Below are 22,371 nucleotides of genomic sequence, written 5' to 3' on the forward strand. Positions count from 1 at the left end.
TAGCAGAGGATCATTGTAAATGTATTGTCTGCACTGTATTAGCAGTATATACTCTATATAGAGTATATACTGCTAATACAGTGCAGACAATACATTTACAATGATCCTCTGCTAATATGAATGGGTTAAATGATCCGTAGTACATGATATGTAGCCCTGTACCCCCTTTTCCACTTACAGAGCTAGGTTATTTTTCTTTTAAATAAATATTAATGTATTTTAATGGTATCTATCTACCAGTAGCTGCCTCATTTCCCACCCTCGGCTTATATTCGGGACGGCTTATACTCGAGTCAGCGCCAGCGCGTCTTCTTACTTACCTCGCCGAGCGTCGCGTCACTGCTGCTCGGTGTGCGGCGCTCCGAGCGGGGTCATCTGGCAGTCTCCGGCCACCTAAATTAGGACCCGGAGACTGCCAGATGACCCCGCTCGGAGCGCCGCACACCGCAGCAGCAGCGACGCTCGGCGAGGTAAGTAAGAAGACGCGCTGGCGCTGACTCGAGTATAAGCCGTCCCGAATATAAGCCGAGGGTGGGAAATGAGGCAGCTACTGGTAGATAGATACCATTAAAATACATTAATATTTATTTAAAAGAAAAATAACCTAGCTCTGTAAGTGGAAAAGGGGGTACAGGGCTACATATCATGTACTATGGATCATTTAACCCATTCATATTAGCAGAGGATCATTGTAAATGTATTGTCTGCACTGTATTAGCAGTATATACTCTATATAGAGTATATACTGCTAATACAGTGCAGACAATACATTTACAATGATCCTCTGCTAATATGAATGGGTTAAATGATCCGTAGTACATGATATGTAGCCCTGTACCCCCTTTTCCACTTACAGAGCTAGGTTATTTTTCTTTTAAATAAATATTAATGTATTTTAATGGTATCTATCTACCAGTAGCTGCCTCATTTCCCACCCTCGGCTTATATTCGGGTCAATACTTTTTCCCAGTTTTTTTGGCTAAAATTAGGTACCTCGGCTTATATTCGGGTCAATACTTTTTCCCAGTTTTTTTGGCTAAAATTAGGTACCTCGGCTTATATTCGGGACGGCTTATACTCGAGTATATACGGTAATAGGTATACCGCACATGCTCAAAGTATTTTGATTAAGTTTCTTCACTGTGCTTAGCATGCCCAGTGTGCATTACTGGCTAAGGATTAAGAAGGGTGTGCATTTTGTAGCCACCCAGTCCTAAGCAAGAGTGTCTATTTAAATGTAGAAGTTGTCAGCCTGAGTCTGATTGATATTTTGGCTTTCTTGAAACGCCCCTAAGCAATAATCAGAGTTATAAATATTTATGCTTCCCTGGCCAACAACTAGGAGGTGTATTACCAGTGGTGCGGGCTATGAGAGGTTATAAATATTTAAGAGTGATCTTGGGAAGTCAGTCTCCTCCCAGGCGACTGTCTGGGGAAGGGATGTAGTTGTATGACTGATCCTCCTAGGCCTGCTGCCTGAGGAGGGTGACCATGTGCTTGGACTGAAGCTTAAGTTCGAGGCCTAGTATGCTGAGCCAAGGGATTGAGATACCATGGAGGAACTTCAACTTGAATAAAGTACCCGAGGGGATGGGAAGAAGCTTGGCCCTTGACTAAAGTATGGTTATTTCTCCCCAAGGTGTTGGTAGTTCAACCACCCAGTATTTTACAGCCAGGAACGGATTTTTGAGAACACCGGTTCAGCTTAAAGTAGTGTTCAACTCTCAAACTCTCAGTATGGCTTTCCTGAACTTTTTGTCCAGTACAAGATCACAAGGAGCAGAACAGTCGCCAGCAACTGTCCATCTACTAGCTTGTAGAAGGGAAGAGAGGGGCGCAGGGGGGAGGTGAGTGCCTTGCCTTGCTGTGTTTGGGGAGACGAACTAGAGCCATGAACCCATGGCACTCCTGACTGCTTGTCTCCAAAAGAAATCAGATGGGTGCTGCGGTGGTCGACGGATGGCAGCCATCATATAACAGTAGAAGCAGGGACACCGGCACTGCTTCTACTGTGTTTGTGGAGACACACAGCTTACTATCACACACAAGGGTGGCTCCATAGGACCCCCAAGGGAAAGGAGCCATCCTAAAACAGGATATCATGGCCAGTGCCCAGGGGACCAGCTTTTTATCAGCATTTGAAATAGCTTAAAAATCTTTTGGCTTTAATATCACTGTAAAGGTTCTCTCTCTGTGAAGGCTGTAAGTACTGTTGTCTCGTTTCTGGAGTCTGCAAGTCCATGGGAGTCTTGTGCCCTAACCTTATGTTCCAGTGACTGGAAGACTTCCAGTGACTCTCATCTCTTCATTTTGCTCCACTATTGGCAAGGACCAGACCATGATGTGTCTGGGATCCCTTACTTGCCCTTAGGGATCAGGGGGGTGCTACAATTAACTCCAAACATACATGCATCCAGTTTAGCTAAGTGTTCTAGAATGTGCCTGGTGAATTTTCAGTGTCAAAGACCTATGGGTCTATTCACTAAGCTGCCGAGGGCAGCCGAGTGAACAACCGACCCCAAGTGAAGTGAGCCGAACACTGTTCGGCTATTCACTTCAGGCTGGTACGGCTGATTTCAGCCGTACATCGGCTGAAATCAGCCGTACATCGGCTTGCTTCACATGGCTTCGGGTCGGCCGAACATGCTCAACATGTTCGGCCGACCCGAAGTGCAGAAGGAGTTCGACTCAGCCGATCCAACATCTGGATCGGCTGAGCCGAACCTCCGTCAGGCTACTCACTGCTGTTCGGCCTATTCTTATAGATGCCGAACAGCAGTGAGTGAATAGCCGAATGCTGCTGAGGGGCCGAGCAGAAAAGAAAAATAGTTTAAAAAGTGTAAAAAAAAGTAAATAGAAAACGATTGTGCGGAGCTAGCAGTGACAGCTAGCTCCGCCCAATAGTTTCCTATTGTCAGGCGGCTATGCTGCCGTCAAAAATAAAAACTCTCCCGGGCGCTCTGGGAGCCTCCCGGCCTGGCCGCCCAGGAGAGAAACACTGCTTTTTCTTTTTTTTATTTATTCTGACACGGAGCCACTCGGCCACGTTCGGGAGCTGTATGGGCTATTGTGAATAGCCCGTACAGCACCCCTTCGGTTCTACTGAACCGAAGGGGTCCTGGGGCCGAAGCTAGCCAAAGGATCGGCCGAAGCTATGGCTAGATCCTTCGGCAGCTTCGTGAATAGACCCCCTAGTGTTGGAAATGCAACAGCATATATTGATATGTTTGAGCTGCAGATGGAACTGTAGTGCAATGTTAGTTTTCTATGTGCATGTTTGTCTATGATACACAGGAAGCTCTCTCTGTATGCTGTATAATGCTGTATTCTGACATATTGTTCTTCTAAGCAAGTAAAACCTAATTCAGCATTGCTCAAGATCTCAGTGCTTCATCTAAACACATTACCAACACCCAGAACAAAAAAATAAATTCTGGCTTTCAAGTCACACACAGCTGCTGGGCACCTAGCATTTAATAGGAGGAGAACAGAAAATGTTATTCTAATGAGGTGTAAGCTCAAAAAAAGAGTCTTAGATTCAGCTGCGGAATATAATAAACCTTCTAATCAGATTTGTCAATATTAAGATAGCCTTAAATACTCTGTGATTACATTGTATATCATGCTATTTTTAATTCCTTTTTTTTTTTACAGCATTGTAGCTATAACTGTTTCACCAGTATTGGGATTAAGGTCTCCTATTCCATGACAGCCACTGAACAAAACCGAGATCTCCCATCACCTGTACTGGACTTCTATAACACAAATTACACATTCATTGAGGTATAATTCTGCTGTCACTTACATGTACAATGTATTTCTCTAGAAGCTTTGCTGGGAAATGGAAATCAAATACAGAGAGGAGTGTGGTTCCAACTGGGAGACCTTTAGACACATACCAAACTTTTTATCATGACATGTTTCAATGCACCTAATTATTATTTTATTCCATTCTTTACTGTGATCTTTTTTCGTCTTAATGTTAAAAAACAGAAATAGCCTATTCACAACTGAATCAAACAGACAGATTATTAACAGAGGCTTCTAACCCTGCTCCACTCTATCTAGAGCTACATAAAAAAAATACATTTGGCTGGAGTTGGGCTTTAATATACTAACTTTTCATAAATTTGCAAATAAATAAATCGATTTGCATGTGTGTTTGTGTGCTCTTTGTGTGACTTAGGGCCATGCCTCTCTTGCAGTCTTGATGCTGGCAACAACTGACCATTGGCAGAATTGTTAAGTGCACAGAAAATACTTACTCACCTGCTTTCATGGTGCTTGCTGGATTAGCAAGGCTTGGAAGCAGATGAGTATTCCTCTGCCCTGTAAAGCGATTCTGTTGTTGGCGAGTTGCAAGTGTGAAATGGCCCCAAACCCTGATTCACACCTAAACATTTTGTAACTTGATGCTTAAAGCTCCAAAGCACTCAACAACCAACATTCCATGCTTTTAAATTGTGCCTGTTTTATATGAGCACTCAGTTCGATGTCTAATGCTCAAACATTTACTGGAGCAGCCTTTGAATAAGAGTGGGGCATTTTCAGACCAATAGACTTCAATGGGAGCACCTGTAAATTAGCAATTTTTAAAGCCTAAACAACCATCTCTTCCTACTATCTTTCCATTGGCGAAAATGCTTTAACAAAGTAGTAAACGTAACTCTCTACAACGTTGTCATGATTCATATATTTAACCACTGCGACTTTATGGGTTCTATTATGACAGCAAACTGTTTTTCCCTGTGTAGCTACCTTATGAAAAGGACTGCAATAACAAGTCAGTATGCACTCCAGTTTTACATCTGACCACAACGATGTCTCGGTAAGAGTAAACATTTTCTCAAAATAAAGGTTTGGCTTACTCAAAATGAATGTTTTGTTTATAGGTAGCTACAGCCCTATCCTTTGCATCAAGAAAAGTCTGAGTGCCCAACTCCAATCTAAGATCAATTTTAAAAAATCCCAAATGGAGGGTAAAAACTATTGTTATGGCAGCAAAAGGTGGGTGGATATGGTGGCTCAGGTGAAGAGATCTCTCCTCATGACTCCCAGGGAGATATAAGAAGCCAGTGAGTTACACTACCTGTCACAATGTATCCAGCAGTAAAGTATTCATTTTGGATGAATCAACCCTTTAAGGAGTTCCATGTTAATACATCAATCACCACATTTAGTGTTTTTTTTTTTTTTAATTATTCACTATATTTCATGTGCTTTTTTATTTAGCCAGGAACTCATTGTTGGATACACCAAAGACTTAACAATGACACTTCAACTGAACAATACTGGGGATGATTCATACATGACAACCGTAACATTAATATATCCCAAGAATCTGCAATTTAATACAATTAAACTGGTAAATACAATGAAAACATGTTTCTTGTTCTTGTTAATTACCTATATAGAGTTTTCAAATAACATCTGTTTTGGACTCTAGGGGATGATTTACTGTGTTAAAGAAATTGAGGATTTGTGGATCATGCATTGCCATGTGTTGTGAAGACAGCTTCAGGGAGTGCAGTTAGGTTGAGCTTAAGAGTAAGCATATTACTTTTTCACATGCAATTAGTTCATTTTACAGATGCTAAAGGCACACAAAAATATCATATACTCTATAAGTATTAGTGCCAAATACGATTGCATGATGAAAAGCAAATGAAGTAAATTTTTTGTGTTGTAAATTCATATGACAAAAAGTTAATCAGATACTTCCACATCAATTACAACCACAGCAATTTTTAGAAGCTGAGAAACTGTCCTCAGTGACTATGGTGACGGGATTTTTGCTTTTTTAAAAGCTCTGGAACTCAATGCAATGGTGTGAACTAGCCTCGTTTTTATCATTGAAATTACTTTGTATGCATTTATGGTTCAGACAGGGAGTAACTAGAAATCAAAGCCCCGTGATTGCTAGTCATGCCACTTGCAGAGCCCCAGCGGAGAGTGACCCTGCAGAGCCCACCATGGACTCTCTATAACAAGCCCTAAAGGATAGAAGATTAGAAACAAAATATCCAGCAGTATGGTTTCAGATATCTTTCACATACCCCTTAATAGGAATCCCTTGTGCCTAGGACAGGTGAACTCAAAATATGGCCCTTAGTATGAAATCATGATTGTCAGTATCATCATACTAACCTGCCTGATGAATGTTCTCACATTATTATTTTTTACTTTTTAATTTTTTTTAATTTAACTATTATTTCTTATTATTTTTTACTTTTTGATTTATTTAATTATTTTTTATCAGTTTTTTTTCCACTTAACTTTATAGCTATCACACAGGAGCTAACGAGCCCCCATGTGATAGCATTTGGAGGTGACAGGTTCTCTTTATTGACCCTGTCACCTCCAGGAGAGGAGTTCTAGCACAACACTGTGCTGGAACTCCTGTGACAGCTGACAGGGGAAGACTGCTCTTCCCTCTCACTGTTTACATGGAGCAGCAGGGTTAGTTTTATCCTGCGCTCTGCTCCCCGCATTGACGGCTAGTGAGGAGAGAGACTCGGCGGCGGGGGGAGGACAGAGCCGGGAGGACGGAGCTAGCGAGGAGAAAGGTAGGTGCGGGGGGAGGATGGACCAGCTGCAGTGTTATTACAAGTGATTTCGGCGACATCTCCAAGATCACTTGTAAACAAACAAGTAGTGGGAGGCTTCCTCCCACTACATTTAGCCCTGCTTTCCCAAAGCAGGGCTAAATGTAGAAAACAATTTACCGTCCGTCGGGGGATTCCACACCGCTGCCGCCCCGAGGCCGGGCCCCAGTGGCCTTGTGGCTAAACTGGGGAATGCTTGACATGAAATTCAATTCTTAAAAATGGTATACTGTACTTATTTTGTTTTTATTTATTTTCTCAGGCTAATAATTTCAGTGTTAAATGCTATGAACAGAAAATTCCCAATTTATATAACTCTACACTGAACTGCCAAATTCAACATCCTGTCTTTAAATCTGGCAACGTAAGTCAGTCATCAATTTAGCAAAGCTGCATAGATATACTGCTTGGCTTTTTCTTTTTATATTTGTATCTCCATGTGTTGTAGTAGTGCATGTATAGATGAATTGGAATCATGGAACCTCCAATTATATTAATAAAAGGGCCATTCGAACCCTCCACACATTCTACCCAAATATTGCCCCAAAAATAAACATATTAGGTAAAAGGCCAACTTTCAAACTAACTTTGGGGAATTTAGGAGATATGGAAATGCATAAAACAGCTAAAATCTCAGCAGTCAATTAAATAATTGGAACTAGGATTCCATAGCATGTACTCATGGAGTTTAATGCTTCTCAACTACATAAATGCGTCACAGAATAGAGCATATTTTTAAGCATAAAGTTGTATTCAGGACTAAAAAACCCAACAATGATGATACTTTCTGTAAATTGCTGAAATGAGGGAGACATCCATGCATCAAAATCAAGGTTGAAGCCTGCCTGGTTCTCTTCTGGACTGGCAGATCTCAGGTCTGGGCAGCATTGGTTATACAACGTAGTTGTTGGCTGTTATATATTGTCACTTTGCTCTATTAAACTTACTAAAGCTTTACTTTAGATTACTTCCTAAAATATATTTTTGTCATTTTTCACACATTTTATAGGAGAAATTTGACATCATCTGGCAACTGAGTGAAGAAAGGTTTTCAGCAGCTGAAGCAATCATTTATTCTATAGTTAGCAAGTAAGTAGACCTGAACCATCTAATCTTCTGCTGGCTATGTCTTTCTAATTTGCATGCTTATTGAAGGTCAGTGACTCCAAAAGTACTGAAGCCAGGTACTAGAGATATGCTCAGGTTAGGACCAAACCTAGTTTACACCTGAGCTTCTATGAACATAAAGTGCTGTGGGCCACCCACCTATTCAGCTGTGGCTAGGGCATTCCCTGCAGCTGCACATAAACAGAGGGGCAGGATGCTTATGCTGATGTCATTGAACAAATATAGCCAAGCGGCTTTATAAGGTCAATAATGTCACTGCACCCCGCCCCTTTGCTTATGTGTAGCACTGTGTTTGGTCATGCCACTGAATGTTTATAACCTTGCATAGTTCATTTACAGTCAGAATGATTCCCTAATGCAGTGTGATTTGATGAATTTTAGCATGAACGGTGTCTCTGCTCCACTGATTCAGAAGACGGCACTCCCAGTGAAACACTCCTTATACATGGTTCTAACTGTGTAAGTCCCATCATTTCTTTTTCTAATGGCTTTCTTCATCGATTACCAGCATACAGGGCAGGGTCATTACAAGAACTGCCTTTCCTCTACAGAGACACAGATCAGTATTAAGGTTAAGTGTTAGGATCAGGTTAAAGAGGAACCCACCAATTTAAAGATCTGACCATGTTTAATGTTATATCCTGAATATGGGTATACCATGAAACATGGGCTGAAAATTTAACTGTGCACTGTATTTACTATTGCTTGTACTAGTTTGTTTTTACTGAGGAAAATGTCTTACTTGGTGTGAAAATGGATGCAGAAATAGGTAAAGATCAGTGCAGTAAGGCTAATAGAATCTGATTAGTATGTTATTTTGCTCTCCAAAGGCAGACATTTAGGGCCCATTCACACCAGCCGCTGTGCTACCTCACACATTGACTGGTGTGTGGTGCCCGGGTCAGTGATGAGGCGCCAATCTATTTTAATAGAACATTTGTTTATAAATGTCCTAAGTGACATTTTATTAAAGTGACACTAAACTCAGGAGTTAAATCTTAAAAATTCATTCATGTATCTTAAGTAGTAGCAAACATTTACCTTATTTGTGTATCACTAAGCTGCAGATCCTCAAATCATCTCTGAATTGGTGCTGACACTGTCCTTGGGCACAGTGTGCTGCGAGGCGGTTATACTTCAATACTTTTTTTAGCACACACCACTGTGTTCCATCGCAACTGGGTGGTGTGAACTGTGCCCGTCCATGACAAGGTAAAGTGCCTTGTCTTGCATTGGGCTGCGCTGCAAGAAACAGCTAGTGAGATATAAAATAGCTGGCTGTACACTTTTAGATTGTAAGCCCTCAGGGGCAGGGCCCTCCTTACCATCTTGTCTTGAATTGTATTGTAATTGTAATATCTTCCTTATATTGTAAAGTGCTGCGCAAACTGTTGGCGCTATATACATCCTGTATAATAATAATAATAATACACCTGTAAAATATTATTTGAAAAAATTCTTTGTGGAAACGTTCAATTTGCTAATAGTTTATGAGGTAAAATCAATCATTCATTTTAACTGTAGTGACAAAAAAAATCAATGGAGCAGGATGGAAAAACTTTTTTCAATTTCCTAACAGTAAATGTTTCATTTCAACAGTAAAGAGTTTCATTCGGGAAACTCCATTCATTCCAAAACTGGATTTTAAATTTTAAAATCAAGCAGAATTTGGAGGGACATTTGTCAAATCTCTGATGGAAAATGTTCTGATGAGATGTTTTGTATGAAGGTTATTCAGAAATCTACCAGTGTACGGCCAGCTAGATTCCTGGTAAAGTTTTTCCCCTTTTTTAGCTTCAAATAAAATGAGAAAGAGTAAAAATTTCTGCCTGGTCTGGTGTACCAAACATGTATTATTGTTCTTGTTTGTTACCCCATTGTGTGTCCTGACAGGAAGTAAGGGGTCATTTCTCCAATATGGACAGAGACAGCAATAAAAACCTGACAAAGCTTATAATCCTTACCCGCTCTAATTAAAACAGAATAAAATGTTGAATTTGAATTGAACCACGCTGTTAAGCGCAGTTTTGGGCATTTTTAATTGTGTTTCAGCGCTGAAACGCAATTAAAAACTCCCAAAACCGCCCTTTTGAAATCAGCGCGGAAACCGCACTAATCTGGAACCACCCTGGTGTGAATGGGGCCTAAAGGTTATAAATCCACTTTGTGTGTCCCAGATAATGATGACATCATCACTGTATTATGCAGGGAGCAGAGCTATGGGAGGGGCCCATCAGCGCCACCCACTACAGACTGCCTGCAGAAAACTACAGAAGGGGTGGATACAAGACCAGTCACCCTGCACAAAGAGAGAGCAGCAGTGACTGGTCTTTATTACAGGAAGCTCCTGCATAAGGGTTGTATTAGGTTTCACCGATCTGTAAAAATACACCAAGATTCAAATAAAAATACTGTACATCTGGCTCTTGTATTTAGACAATGTTTATGTAGTGTGGATTTCAGCAATATCTGTACATGATTTAATGCTATGTACTTCTAAATCAGGCAACCCAATGCACTTTATGTGAAGATCCCTCCTGAGTCACCGATAGAAGAAGAGATCGAGTTCACGTTTAATGTAAGTATCTTCAGATCTACTGTGTGTACGAATGAAATAACATTGAATGTGTTTGTTGGCATTTACTGTGCACTGCGGCATGCTACTTGTACATATAACATATAATGTTCCACAGATAAACGGAGAGAATCAGTATGACGCTGAACTGAGCCTAGAGATACAGATCCCCATTACGATGAAAAGTAAAACTATTTCTGCAATAAGTCAGCCTGAGAAAATCCAGGTGAGTGCATGAAAATGGGCTCAATTCACAAAGTTTTCATGTAAGGATAAGGATCTTTATTATAAACATGTAACTGTAATTGGAATATTGGATTCAGTTGGAAAAAATAAGTAATAACTATCTTTATCCTGGGGTGTTAGCTTTGTGCAGATGTATCTTGCTGTCTACCCTGTGTCGATTCTGCACATAATTAGAATCAGAATATATTGAGGAGAATTTACTAAGGCCGGGTACACACCTAGGCATCAGCGTTTGTGCACGTTTCTACACGCATTTTTGATGCAACTTTATGCGCACACATCAAGTTGTAAAATGTGCGCTAAACGTGCGGTAAAACACAGCAAACGTGCATTATCAAGTGTTTCCTATTGAGTCTATGGGTCCACAACGAGCTGTAATAAATAAGCTCATGTACATTTTCCAGTCACAGGCGTTTTACTTATTGTGATAAAAATAGATAAATTCAGATGTGAACAGGGCCATAGAAATGAATGGGATTTTTCGGGGCATATTTTTTGAATGTTTTTTTAGGGCAGAAAAAGCGCTACAAAAGGCTCAGTGTGAGCCATGACTTAGACTTGTCTTCAACAGGCTATTTGTTGTATAAAGTATTGCCCTTTGTTAGCATGATCATGCAAGGAGTTTATTACCTAGCACACTGCTTTATGTGCTTTGTAATTATTATAATTCTGACTGCGAATGCTCCTAAGCCTTGTCTACAAAATGACCTTCAGAAAAGGCCAGTTAGTTCTTGCTGAAGCCTGGAGCCATGAATAGTGCATACAGCATTTTTTGTGACCACACCAGACCGGAACACAGGCATTGATGTGCCACGTGTTCCAGTGTGGGCGTTCGCACTGCGGCTGGGGGGCATGGCTGCGGTGTCATTGACTTAAATGCCTCCTCCCACCCAGAGTGCAGTGAGCCGGCCGGGATGCCAGTGCGATCCAGGCACCAATAAACAAGATGGCTAAATATAAAAAGAAAGATTTTTATATATACACTTTCTTTCACAGACTGGAGCAGACAGACTTTGTAGCGGTTGCCAATGGCAACCTATCAGCTTCTATCTTTTATTTTCAAAGCTTAACTGAACAAACTGAAGAGAGAAGCTGATTACTATGGGCATCAGCTCCAGATACTGTCTGCTCCAGTCTTACTAAATTCCCCCATTGTATTTTCCTGTTAATCTGAACACAGTTAAATACAATTAAAACAATCAGTTGTTCATAGGCACTCTTTATGTGTGATAAGATGCAACAGGCCACATGCCCTCATCACTGGTAGGGTGCTTTCCCAGGGTCGCCCTTGGAAAAGCACCTTCTCCCTGTGCGTCTTCCCCACAAGCCCTGGGGTGTTGGTTGTGGGGGTGTGGACAGGGTGGGGGGCTTATTAACATCAGGGTACCCCTTTAATAAAGGGGCACCCAGATGTGCCCCCCCTTTTGAATGAGTAAAGGGTACTTGTACCCCTACCCATTCACTAAAGGGTTAAATTAAAAAAATTTAAAAGGCCAGACTTTTGACAAATCCTTTAATTTAAAAAAAAAAACAGGTTTTTCACAAGTCCTTTATTTTAAAAAAATTGCAAAAATGGATCCCCCAACATAATCCAGGGCAGTGGCGTAACCAGAGTTATGGGCGCCCGGGGCAGACATTTTTTTTCGCCCCCCCGCCCCATACTATATAAACATCCACTAGTACTGTACCCCCCACCCCCACACATATATATCAGCTAAGGAACTACAAGTCCAAGCATACGGTTGTTACGCCACTGATCCAGGGTCAATCTCGATGTCCAGCGTTGTCCACAATGACGACGACTTGACGAATTAAGAAAGAAGACGACGCCCGCCGACCCAATCCACTGAACTGAAGGGCTCCAGTGAGTCGAAGGATCAGTTGGAGCTACGGCTGGATCCTTCAGCTATTTTGTGAATAACCCTCTTAGAGTTGTCCCTAAAACAAGACTTGATAACTTGATACCTGTTCCAAAGACAACTATCTAAGAGGACAATTCCCCTCACTTTGGGAGATTTCCTCTAACTTTCTGGTGCATCTCTCGGAAAGTAAGCAAAGGGAAATTTCCCCAATGGTACAAAGACCTTGCATTGCTTTTATTACTTCCATACTTTATCCAAAAATTAATAAAAAGTTTTGGCATATACCTTAAACTCTATATTATGGATGCACACAGTATATGCATTTTTTAAATACAGATTTTATAAAGGTAATAAAAAAAGATATAAAAGATCAGTTTTTAACCTTCAAAGGCTATAAATAAAAATGACCAAATACCTCCTACAGCTTTATTTAGATTTCCTTATGATTGATTTTTTTTTATGAAATACATTTTATCTCCATAGAATTCAACACTGTGTAAACTTGAAAACCAGAAATGCCGTTGTAGAAATGCATCCAGAAAATATGTGAGTCTTTCATAAACTTGATTTTGACTTAAACTGTATTACTAATTAAGTAATTAAGGGAAACTTGTACTGAAAGCAAACAAGGGCTGCCATTACTCAACACCATGAGAATGGCTTTCTCTGCTTTAGAATTGAGTCTGGCCTGGAACAAAAATAGGAGAAGAATACACTGGCACTCCAATGTTCGCTCTACCAATCACTTTCTTTGCCTGATGAAGGAACCTATTCAGTTCCGAAACGTTGCTTTTCATTGTGTTGATATGACCTTCCAACATCAATAAATATGAATTGGTAGAGCAAACATTAGAGTGCTGGTGACTTTTTCTCCTTTTATTGATTACGTGTGGCACCATCCGCAGTCACTGCAGCACCCACCCGAGGATCACAGGTTCACATCAGTCAGGAGTGTGATGGGACTACTATGCAACTGACCTGAAACAAGCACACAGATTACAAAGTTAGAGTGAGGTCAGAAGAGCATACATGTTCAAGGTTAGTGTTTCAGAAAGTATAATGGCTCGTAAAAGCCATTGGATCAGCAGAACAGCCTTACAAATAGCATTTTCAGAAAAAGAGGATCAGCAGTCATCCTATGTATTTTCTCCATATAGGTTTTCTGGAAATTCTACAGTAATTATGGAATGATCATATATCACCAAATAAACCAAGACCAGGAGATGTACATACAGGTGAAACTCGAATAATTAGAATATCGTGCAAAAGTTCATTTATTTCACTAATGCAACTTAAAAGGTGAAACTAATATATGAGATAGACTCATTACATGCAAAGCAAGATAGTTCAAACCGTGATTTGTCATAATTGTGATGATTATGGCTTACAGCTCATGAAAACCCCAAATCCACAATCTCAGAAAATTAGACTATTACATACAATCAATAAAACAAGGATTGTACATAGAACAATATCGGACCTCTGAAAAGTATAAGCATGCATATGTACTCAGTACTTGGTTTGTGCCCCTTTTGCAGCAATTATTGCCTCAATGCGGCGTGGCATGGAAGCTATCAGCCTGTGGCACTGCTGAGGTTTTATGTAACACCAGGATGCTTCAATAGCGGCCTTCAGCTTTTCTGCATTGTTCGGTTAATGTCTCTCATCTTTCTCTTGGCAATGCCCCATAGATTCTCTATGGGGTTCAGGTCAGGCGAGTTTGCTGGCCAATCAAGTACAGTAACCCCACGGTCATTGAACCAGGTTTTGGTGCTTTTGGCAGTGTGGGCAGGTGCCAAATCCTGCTGTAAAATAAAGTCAGTATCCCCATAGAGCTCGTCTGTGGAAGGAAGCATGAAGTGCTCCAAAATCTCCTGGTAGACGGCTGCGTTGACCCTGGACTTAATGAAGCACAGTGGACCAACACCAGCAGATGACATGGCTCCCCAAATCAACACAGACTGTGGAAACTTCACACTGGACTTCAAGCATCTTGCAGTGTGTGCCTCTCCATTCTTCCTCCATACTCTGGGTCCTTGGTTTCCAAATGAGATGCAAAATTTGCTCTCATCAGAAAAGAGGACTTTGGACCACTGAGCAACAGACCAGGTCTGTTTTTCTTTAGCCCAGGTAAGACGCTTCTGACGTTGTTTGTTGTTCAGGAGTGGCTTGACAAGAGGAATACGACATTTGAAGCCCATGTCCAGGATCCGTCTGTGTGTGGTGGCTCTTGATGCACTGACTCCAGCCTCAGTCCACTCCTTGTGAAAGTCCCCAACACTTTTGAATGGCCTTTTCCTGACAATCCTCTCCAGGCTGCGGTCATCCCTGCTGCTTGTGCACCTTTTTCTTCCACACTTTTCCCTTCCACATAACTTTCTATTAATGTGCTTTGATACAGCACTTTGGGAACATCCAACTTCTTTTGCAATTACCTTTTGAGGCTTTCCCTCCTTATGGAGGGTGTCAATGATGGTTTTCTGCACAACTGTCAGGTCAGCAGTCTTTCCCATGATTGTGATTCCTACTGAACCAGACTGAGAGACCATTTAAAGGCTCAGGAACCCTTTGCAGGTGTTATGGCTTAATTAGCTGATTAGAGTGGGACACTTTGAGCCTAGAATATTGCACCTTTTCACAATATTCTAATTTTCTGAGGTTGTGGATTTGGGGTTCTTGGGGTTTTCATGAGTTGTAAGCCATAATCATCACAATTATGACAAATCACAGCTTGAACTATCTTGCTTTGCATGTAATGAGTCTATCTCATATATTACTTTCACCTTTTAAGTTGCATTAGTGAAATAAATGAACTTTTGCACGATATTCTAATTATTCGAGTTTCACCTGTAGAATTCAGGGTTTTTTTAATGCCACTGTTTACAACTGTGGGGATAATAAACTGGCTTCATAACTGCCTTCTACAAATGTATTTTCAGAAGTGGATAGTTTTACGTGCAGCAGAATCTTATGCTTTCTTTTTCTTTTTGGTAGAAAGAAGAAGATCTAACATGTCTGGTTATCCAATGCAACATCTATTCAGTGCAGGAGGAGATAAAAGTTAAAGCAAAGCTTTTCTTACAGACCCTGCAGAAGGTAATTATTTAACCAACCTTTGTATCCAGAACTTGTATGGCAGAACAAAATATACAGGGACAGCATTTATTAATCATTCAGACAGTCAGATCATTCATTAGGGGATTTTATTATGCAAAGTGTATCACTGTTGAAGCCCTTCTCGCTGTAGGTGGTATATGGCAGGTGTATGACTATGTATATGTCAGGCTCGTGTGAAAGTATGCTCTAAAGTTAGCTACCAGACACAAGAGGAGCATGATTAGTTAACTGGCAGACTAAATGTATCTACATGTGTACCTATCCGAAACCATTTTTTAAGAGGGCAGACTCCTTTCTGAACACAGAATATCCTGCAGGGCAAAGTGATGTCCATATTGGGATTATCTTGATAGGAATGCACAGGTCAGGAAGGCCTATGAACATTTGAGCTATGTTCACACTACAGGGAGTGTAGAAGGGCATCCAACATCAGTGTACACCAGTGGTACGTGGCCGGTGTACTACTGTAATACTTGCATCTTGCAAGATATCTACTTTATTTATTTGTAATAAGTATGCCTACTTCATTTATAGTTTTTGTACTTTATTCATTAGAAGTAGCATCAAAAAACATTAAAGTGTGCAATAGGTATGGTTATCATAAGTGACAACAGTACAGAGTCCATTTGGTTGAGAAAAATATAACAATACAGTTTGATTTACAGAAGAAATCTGAAAGTGACAACATTATACCGTTGAACAGTGTGAAAAGCCAGAGGGCTACTCAGCAATTGGGCTAGGTTCACACCTAGGTGTTTGCAATTTTCACGTGATTATCGCGCAATTGTTTTGTGCGATTTTGCTTGTTTTTGCATTTAAACATGCGCGTTAACGCACGTTTCTCCCTGCATAGAGATGCAAAGCCATGCTGGATCCACCTCAAAACAGCTCCTGCATCTTTTCATGTGACAGGCGTTTTTCTATGCACGACGCAACGCTAAGGTGTGAACGGTTGCCATTGGCTTGCATTGAAACGTGTGTTTTGTGCGTTTTCACATGCATAGATCTGCGTGTAAAAATGCTCAGGTGTGAACTAGGCCTAAAGAGGGAGGGTGGGTCACTAAGTTTGACTGCAGATAGTCATGGTGTCAGTCAATCTTACAATGGTAGTTGTCAGAATCTGATGCAAGAAGTGGGCCAATACAGAGGACAATATGGTGTGTGAGACGTATGATAAGAAGGATATGTCTGCTGTAAGAAAGAGTGGGAAGGTGAGAGACCAACAGGAAGTTGGGGGCAGAAATAATGCATGGGTAGGAATGAAGAAAAAAGGGGGGGGGGTGAATGAAAGGGGGTACACCAGACGTGGGGGGGGTGACTCCAGCCCTCACTATGGGAGCAGAACCCTCTTTAACAAAAATGCCCTTCCTGCCTTTCTGGAAGCTGCTCCTAAGTGCACCGTCACACCCTATAAACAATAAGGCCCTGTTCACACCTTTACATTTTGTTGTGCGTTCAACGCTCTATGAACGCTCTACAAAACGTACAAACTTGAAAATCCCATTGTTTTCTATGGGTATGGTTCACACCTTTCCGTATTTCAGCCCGTCTGAACGCGCTACAAAACGGCCTACGCTTGAAAAGGTACATGAGCGTTTTTTTTACCGCGAATCGTGCAACAAACACGCATATTCAATACGCCTAGGTGTGAACCCAGCCTAAAAGTCAATACATTTTTGAAATTTTGCAAGTTATGTTACCGTGACATATAATACATTGTTTGTTTTTTAGTTAGTAGAAGACACACAAGAACTAAACATTACAGGTGAACTTCTATATAACAAAGACTTATTTGTAAATATAAAGGACCCAGAACTCCATAAACAGGTGAGACAAATACATATCTGTCCTTCCTTCCTTTTTTCCTCCTTTCCTTTCTTCCTGTTAAGTTTAGGCAAAACCTCTTTTATGTTAAAAAGGTAACTTGCATAATGTTAGGTAATATACATCGCATTAGTTGCACTTAGAACCCGGCACTGCTAGTTTTTGACACAATGCTTTTGATGGTGAAAACAAGTGAGAGTAAAGCACTGTAAAAGCATCTCCTTAATCAATTCCAAATACATGACTTGTCTCTAACACCTTACCTTATCCCCTATCCACCTCATAATTGGGTATATTTATAATGCAGTGAATGTGACCTTCGCCAAACATTCTCTTATGGTCAATCAACCAATGTAATTTAATACACATGCACCTGGAGGATTCACCTGCAGTGAATGCTTTCTGCATGTCAGATATGCTGCAGATATGCAGATATTAGAACACCCGCTGGTGAAATTCATTTTCTCTATTTATGCTGGTAACCACTGTCACTACTGGAAACTAATTGACAGAAAGTGAAGGAAAATGTCAGCAATGGGACACAGATGACAGAAAATTCTGATGGGATTAAGCCATGTCATACTATATCCAGCGCTGCTATTAGAATACCTTTGATTTGTCAATACCGTTTAGCATGGAGGAATCTGTCATATTTGTTTCTTTCAGCCTGAAGGAACAGTGAAAAAAATATAACCATGTGTACCCAGCTTGACATTGGCCCTAAGCCTTCTTCCATACTCTTCTCTATTTTTTACTGCTGTAGAGGTCCATGTTGTAATGGCCTTCTATTTCAGCAATCAGCATCACAAGAACTATGAAGAAACCTCCATAATAGGTACAATGACAGCAATGTAAACATAATAGAGGTTCTAATGCTTCCTGCTCTAGCTGAATTCAGTTCCCTTAGCACTAACCCTAACCGCACTCCTTAACTTAATCCCAAACAGACAAAATACCATACTAGGTTGCAAAAATATTGGCAACAAATATATCCATTCAAGTTCTAAAGGCTCTCTGCGGCCAGCTATCTGGACCAAAATTGTAATTAATTAATTTTATTTTAATTATCATTTTTTTTTCTTTCTGTTCTTTCTAGATGACTGTTACTATTCTTAAAGAGAAAGTAGTGAATATTTTGCCAGTAATCATTGGAAGTTCCATTGGGGGCATTCTTCTCTTAATGATCATTGTTGTGATACTTGTCAAGGTATGATATTCATAACAAACTAAATGAGAATTGAATTGGAGTCAGTGTATGCTAACTGCCCCTTTTGGTGTCATTAACTGTAACAGGTCTAGTACAGCACTGCATAAATTCCAATATATTTGGTTGCAAATAAATAATACAAACAAATAATAGCAAATTAATGTATATTTCTTATCCACGGAGTGGGAGTAAGTTTATCTAACAGACAGACAAGAAGACATTGTTAGCTTCATGATTAATTAGCTAGTAGTGCATGGTCAGAGTCATTGGGTATATAATGGGCAAGCCAGGGTGCCCATACATTTTTGAGTTTACGCATAGAATCCTATCAGACAGATTTTAATTTGTCCACATTTTTCTTATGACCTGTGCTATCATTGGTATGGCCAACCTCCTTGCTTTAACCAATGTCTGCGTATCTGTGGCAAATAAATAAGTGAGGAATTCAATTTGGGTTTTATTCCATCCTTCCTGTTTGAAGTGTAGGAGGGCCTCAAAGGATTTTTTTTGGTACCTCTGCACAACACTGTGTAAATAAGCTGACAGATGTTGATCAAAAAGTATTTGATTTTTGAGCAGTCCCACCAGATATGTTTCAGTGTACTAATCTTTCTACAACCTCTAAAGCAGTAGGGGGAGGCATCCTTGGTTATCATGTGCTAATGTAGCAGCATTTTATAGTTAGGTTTGGAACAATGGTAGATTGTGTCCTATATTTGTTTCCAGTCCTTTCCCCATTCACTACCATACTGTATTTGAGTGAAATTGGGCATCAACTTGCTAGTAGATGGTGGAGATCATATTCCTTGCCTGGGGATTGAGAATGCATCAATTCTCAAATGGGGTTTTGAATGAGGAGGGGTTATGGACTGTGGAGGTTAAAAAGCTATTTAACCACTTCAAGACCAGGTGTTTAGGGCCCCTTCCTGGCCAGGCCATTTTTCAGTATTCAGCACTGCGGTACTTTGACTGACGTTTATTCCGTCATGCAACGCTGTACTGAAATTAATTTTATACCATTTTTTGGGGACAGATAGAGCTTTCTTTTGGTGGTATTTAATCACCACTGGGGTTTTTATTTTTTACTATAATTAGGAAAAATTACAGAAAATTTTGGGAAAAAAAGTTTTTTTTTTAACATTATGTTAGGAAACATTTATTATTACCCAGTTTTTTGGTAAAATATAAAAGATGGGGTCACGTCTGGTAAATAGACACCAAACATGTCAAGCTTTAAAATTGCACGCACCCGCAAAATCGCAGAAAACTACCATACCCAAAATTGGCCATTGGCGACACTTTAAAAGCTTTTACCGCTCATCAGTTTAGTGTTATCAGTGATTGATGGCCCTAGAATTATTGCTCTCACTCCGACGTTCACGGCGATATGTAACATGTGCGGTGTAAGGGGTGCAATCGTCTTTTTTGCACGTATGCGCCCCCGACGCATGTTTGCATGCGTGTATGTATGGTTGATGACTTTTTTTTGTTTTTTATTCTTTTTTATGTGTAACTTTAAAAAAAACTTACATTTTTTTTCCTTTTCTTTTTTCACTAAACTTTATTGCTATCGCATACGGGGGCTAATCCTGGGATCAGCGGGACAACGGCAGGGGGGGGCGCGGAGGGGGGGAACCGATCGGCACCCCATACACGCGATCCGCCGGCGGATCGCTTGTATGGTAACAGGCATCGCTGCCTGTTTTTAAATATCGGCCAGGGGGCATGTCTGAGCGGACGTCTAAAGACGCCCGCTCAGACCTAGAGAGCTCCGGGCCAGCCGTTTTTTTACTACGGCCGGCCCGGAGGTAGTTAAAGATTTCTGAAGGTATAAATGTATGGGTTGAATGCAGTGTCTCAAAGCTTAAAGCTGAACTCTAGATAGCTCTAAAAGACACACATTAATGCAACTCTATAATCAGTAATACATCACTACATGTATTTTTTTAATGCCAGCAGTATAAGTATCTGAATTTGATCTGATATCAGCTTCTTGCCCTCCATTTGGCAGAACTGGAGTGTAAGAGGGAGAAGCAGTGCAAGGAGCCAATCAGTTCATGCACTGGAAAAAGAAAAGCTGATAGGAAGGGAAAGCAGAGTGACAGAGAGGTGAGCTCATCACTGTGCTGCTTATCCTCTCACTGTCCAGTCACCTGGGGTGGGTCCAGAATGATCTGGTCTTAGAGAAAGTGAGTTAAATTATGCTGGCCATTATACTGAGGACATCTAGCTCCAAAACAATGTACTGAGAAGAAATCACTGGATTGAATCTGAATATTGCTGCAAAAGATGGTTTTGTTATGTTATCATTTAATACGCTATTCACTTTCATCTTGTTATTTCTGGCTGGAGCTCTACTTTATATTTCCCCTTGGGGTGATTAAGTTGTACACTTATCACAATATGCATTTAATCCGCTATAGAAATCTATGGGTTTTCCTAAGTCCTGGGAGGAAAGAGCGGGTGTGCTCTATAGTGGCTAATGAGAGATATGAAGATATTAGTTGTCCTAAACTTTTCAAATTGTTGAATGTTTGCTGTCCATGGTTTATTACATCCTGTTGGCTGTTATCAGTAAAATTAGCCAACTTATTATTTGTATTATTTTTTAGGCATGATTGATGATATTTATGTAAAATTCAGCAACAGCAGTGAGCAATCGCATATCCCCTGTTCACATATGATTTATGTTACAGTTCATTCATTTGAAGCTCGATAAGTTCAGTTTCCCTGCTCGGTAACTAGAATTTGCCCCCGAGTTTGGAGAATAGCCACTGCTCTCTGTGGCTTCATGCACGTATATTGTCAGTCATGATCAGTTCTTAATATTGTCTTGAATTATTAAGACTTGAAGCTAATGAAAATTCAGAGACGTTTATAGTCAATGTACTACTTGTACTCAGTGATATATTTGTATAAACATTTTTGTAATCATTTTATGTTTCTAGTACAATAAACTTTTAATTTTAATTAATTTTAATTATGTATTCTCTTTTTTTTTTACAGTGTGGTTTCTTTAAAAGAAAATACAAACAACTTGACCCAAACCAGTACTGAGACTTGCCACCTGATGAAATGTTCAATGTGTGAAGATACATTTAAATATTTATTGGACTATTTCATATGCATAGAAATCTACATTTTCAGTGATAGTGGCCTAATACGAAAGGCATATGTGTGCCACGTTGGGCTCAGTCTACCCAAATTATTTCAGCTTTTGTGGGACCTGGAGAGTTTTACCTAACAGTTTCTTATATCTCTTGGCCACTCTATTCGTGAGACTTTTTCCCTTGAGTTCCTGTCACTGTACACTTGCTGTGGTCATTCTCATGGGTCCCACACTCCCTGTTGTTTTATTTTTTTATTATTTAACTATATTATGGAGATTGCAGGAGGAGCAGTTGGATCATGAATAGATGGGCAAGAACACCCAAAGCCCATAGGCAGACAATAACAGGAGATGGGAATAAGGTGAGGAAATTGCATAGTTGGAGTATCCATGGAATTAAAAAATCCATTGGCTGATTTATTCTACTCGGATTTACCCACTGCTAAAATATGACTGTTGGGTGGACTGGTGCTTTGAAGGAATTTGGATAAAACTATCATAAGAGAAATACTAAAACTGCAATTGCTGATATTCTTCTGAAAAGTGTAGTTGCCTCACTCTCAATATTCTCTGACTTGTCTCTGGTCAGTTACTATTAAAGCCGGAGACATCCAGGCAGCTAACTTTATCAGGTGGAGAACAACAGTGGCAGCCCTTGCACCTCTCTCACTGCAGGTTTCTCTTTAGAGGTAATCTAG

The 22,371-nt window shown here is 40.3% G+C and overlaps 1 protein-coding gene and 1 long non-coding RNA gene across 2 annotated transcripts in view; both read left to right on the forward strand.

The window, feature by feature from the left end:
- Positions 1–21,621, forward strand: part of ITGAE (integrin subunit alpha E) — a 70,883-nt gene extending 49,262 nt beyond the window's left edge. Inside the window, exons 19-30 of the mRNA XM_018557629.1 lie at positions 3,655–3,783; positions 4,755–4,828; positions 5,233–5,365; positions 6,868–6,969; positions 7,615–7,694; positions 10,239–10,311; positions 10,427–10,534; positions 12,900–12,962; positions 15,411–15,512; positions 17,265–17,360; positions 18,454–18,564; positions 21,571–21,621. Of these exons, the coding sequence (XP_018413131.1) occupies positions 3,655–3,783; positions 4,755–4,828; positions 5,233–5,365; positions 6,868–6,969; positions 7,615–7,694; positions 10,239–10,311; positions 10,427–10,534; positions 12,900–12,962; positions 15,411–15,512; positions 17,265–17,360; positions 18,454–18,564; positions 21,571–21,621 (1,122 nt within the window). The remainder of the gene's footprint in view (positions 1–3,654; positions 3,784–4,754; positions 4,829–5,232; positions 5,366–6,867; positions 6,970–7,614; positions 7,695–10,238; positions 10,312–10,426; positions 10,535–12,899; positions 12,963–15,410; positions 15,513–17,264; positions 17,361–18,453; positions 18,565–21,570) is intronic.
- On the forward strand, positions 7,621–10,284 carry LOC108787941. Its single transcript, XR_001941299.1, has 3 exons — positions 7,621–7,694; positions 8,115–8,192; positions 10,239–10,284. It is a non-coding gene; the product is annotated as an uncharacterized LOC108787941 (long non-coding RNA).
- Positions 21,622–22,371: the final 750 nt, after the last annotated feature.

This window comes from Nanorana parkeri, unplaced genomic scaffold, assembly GCF_000935625.1.
Source record: "Nanorana parkeri isolate BGI_ZX_2015 unplaced genomic scaffold, ASM93562v1 scaffold293, whole genome shotgun sequence".
In the NCBI taxonomy this organism is placed as follows: Eukaryota; Metazoa; Chordata; class Amphibia; order Anura; family Dicroglossidae; genus Nanorana; species Nanorana parkeri.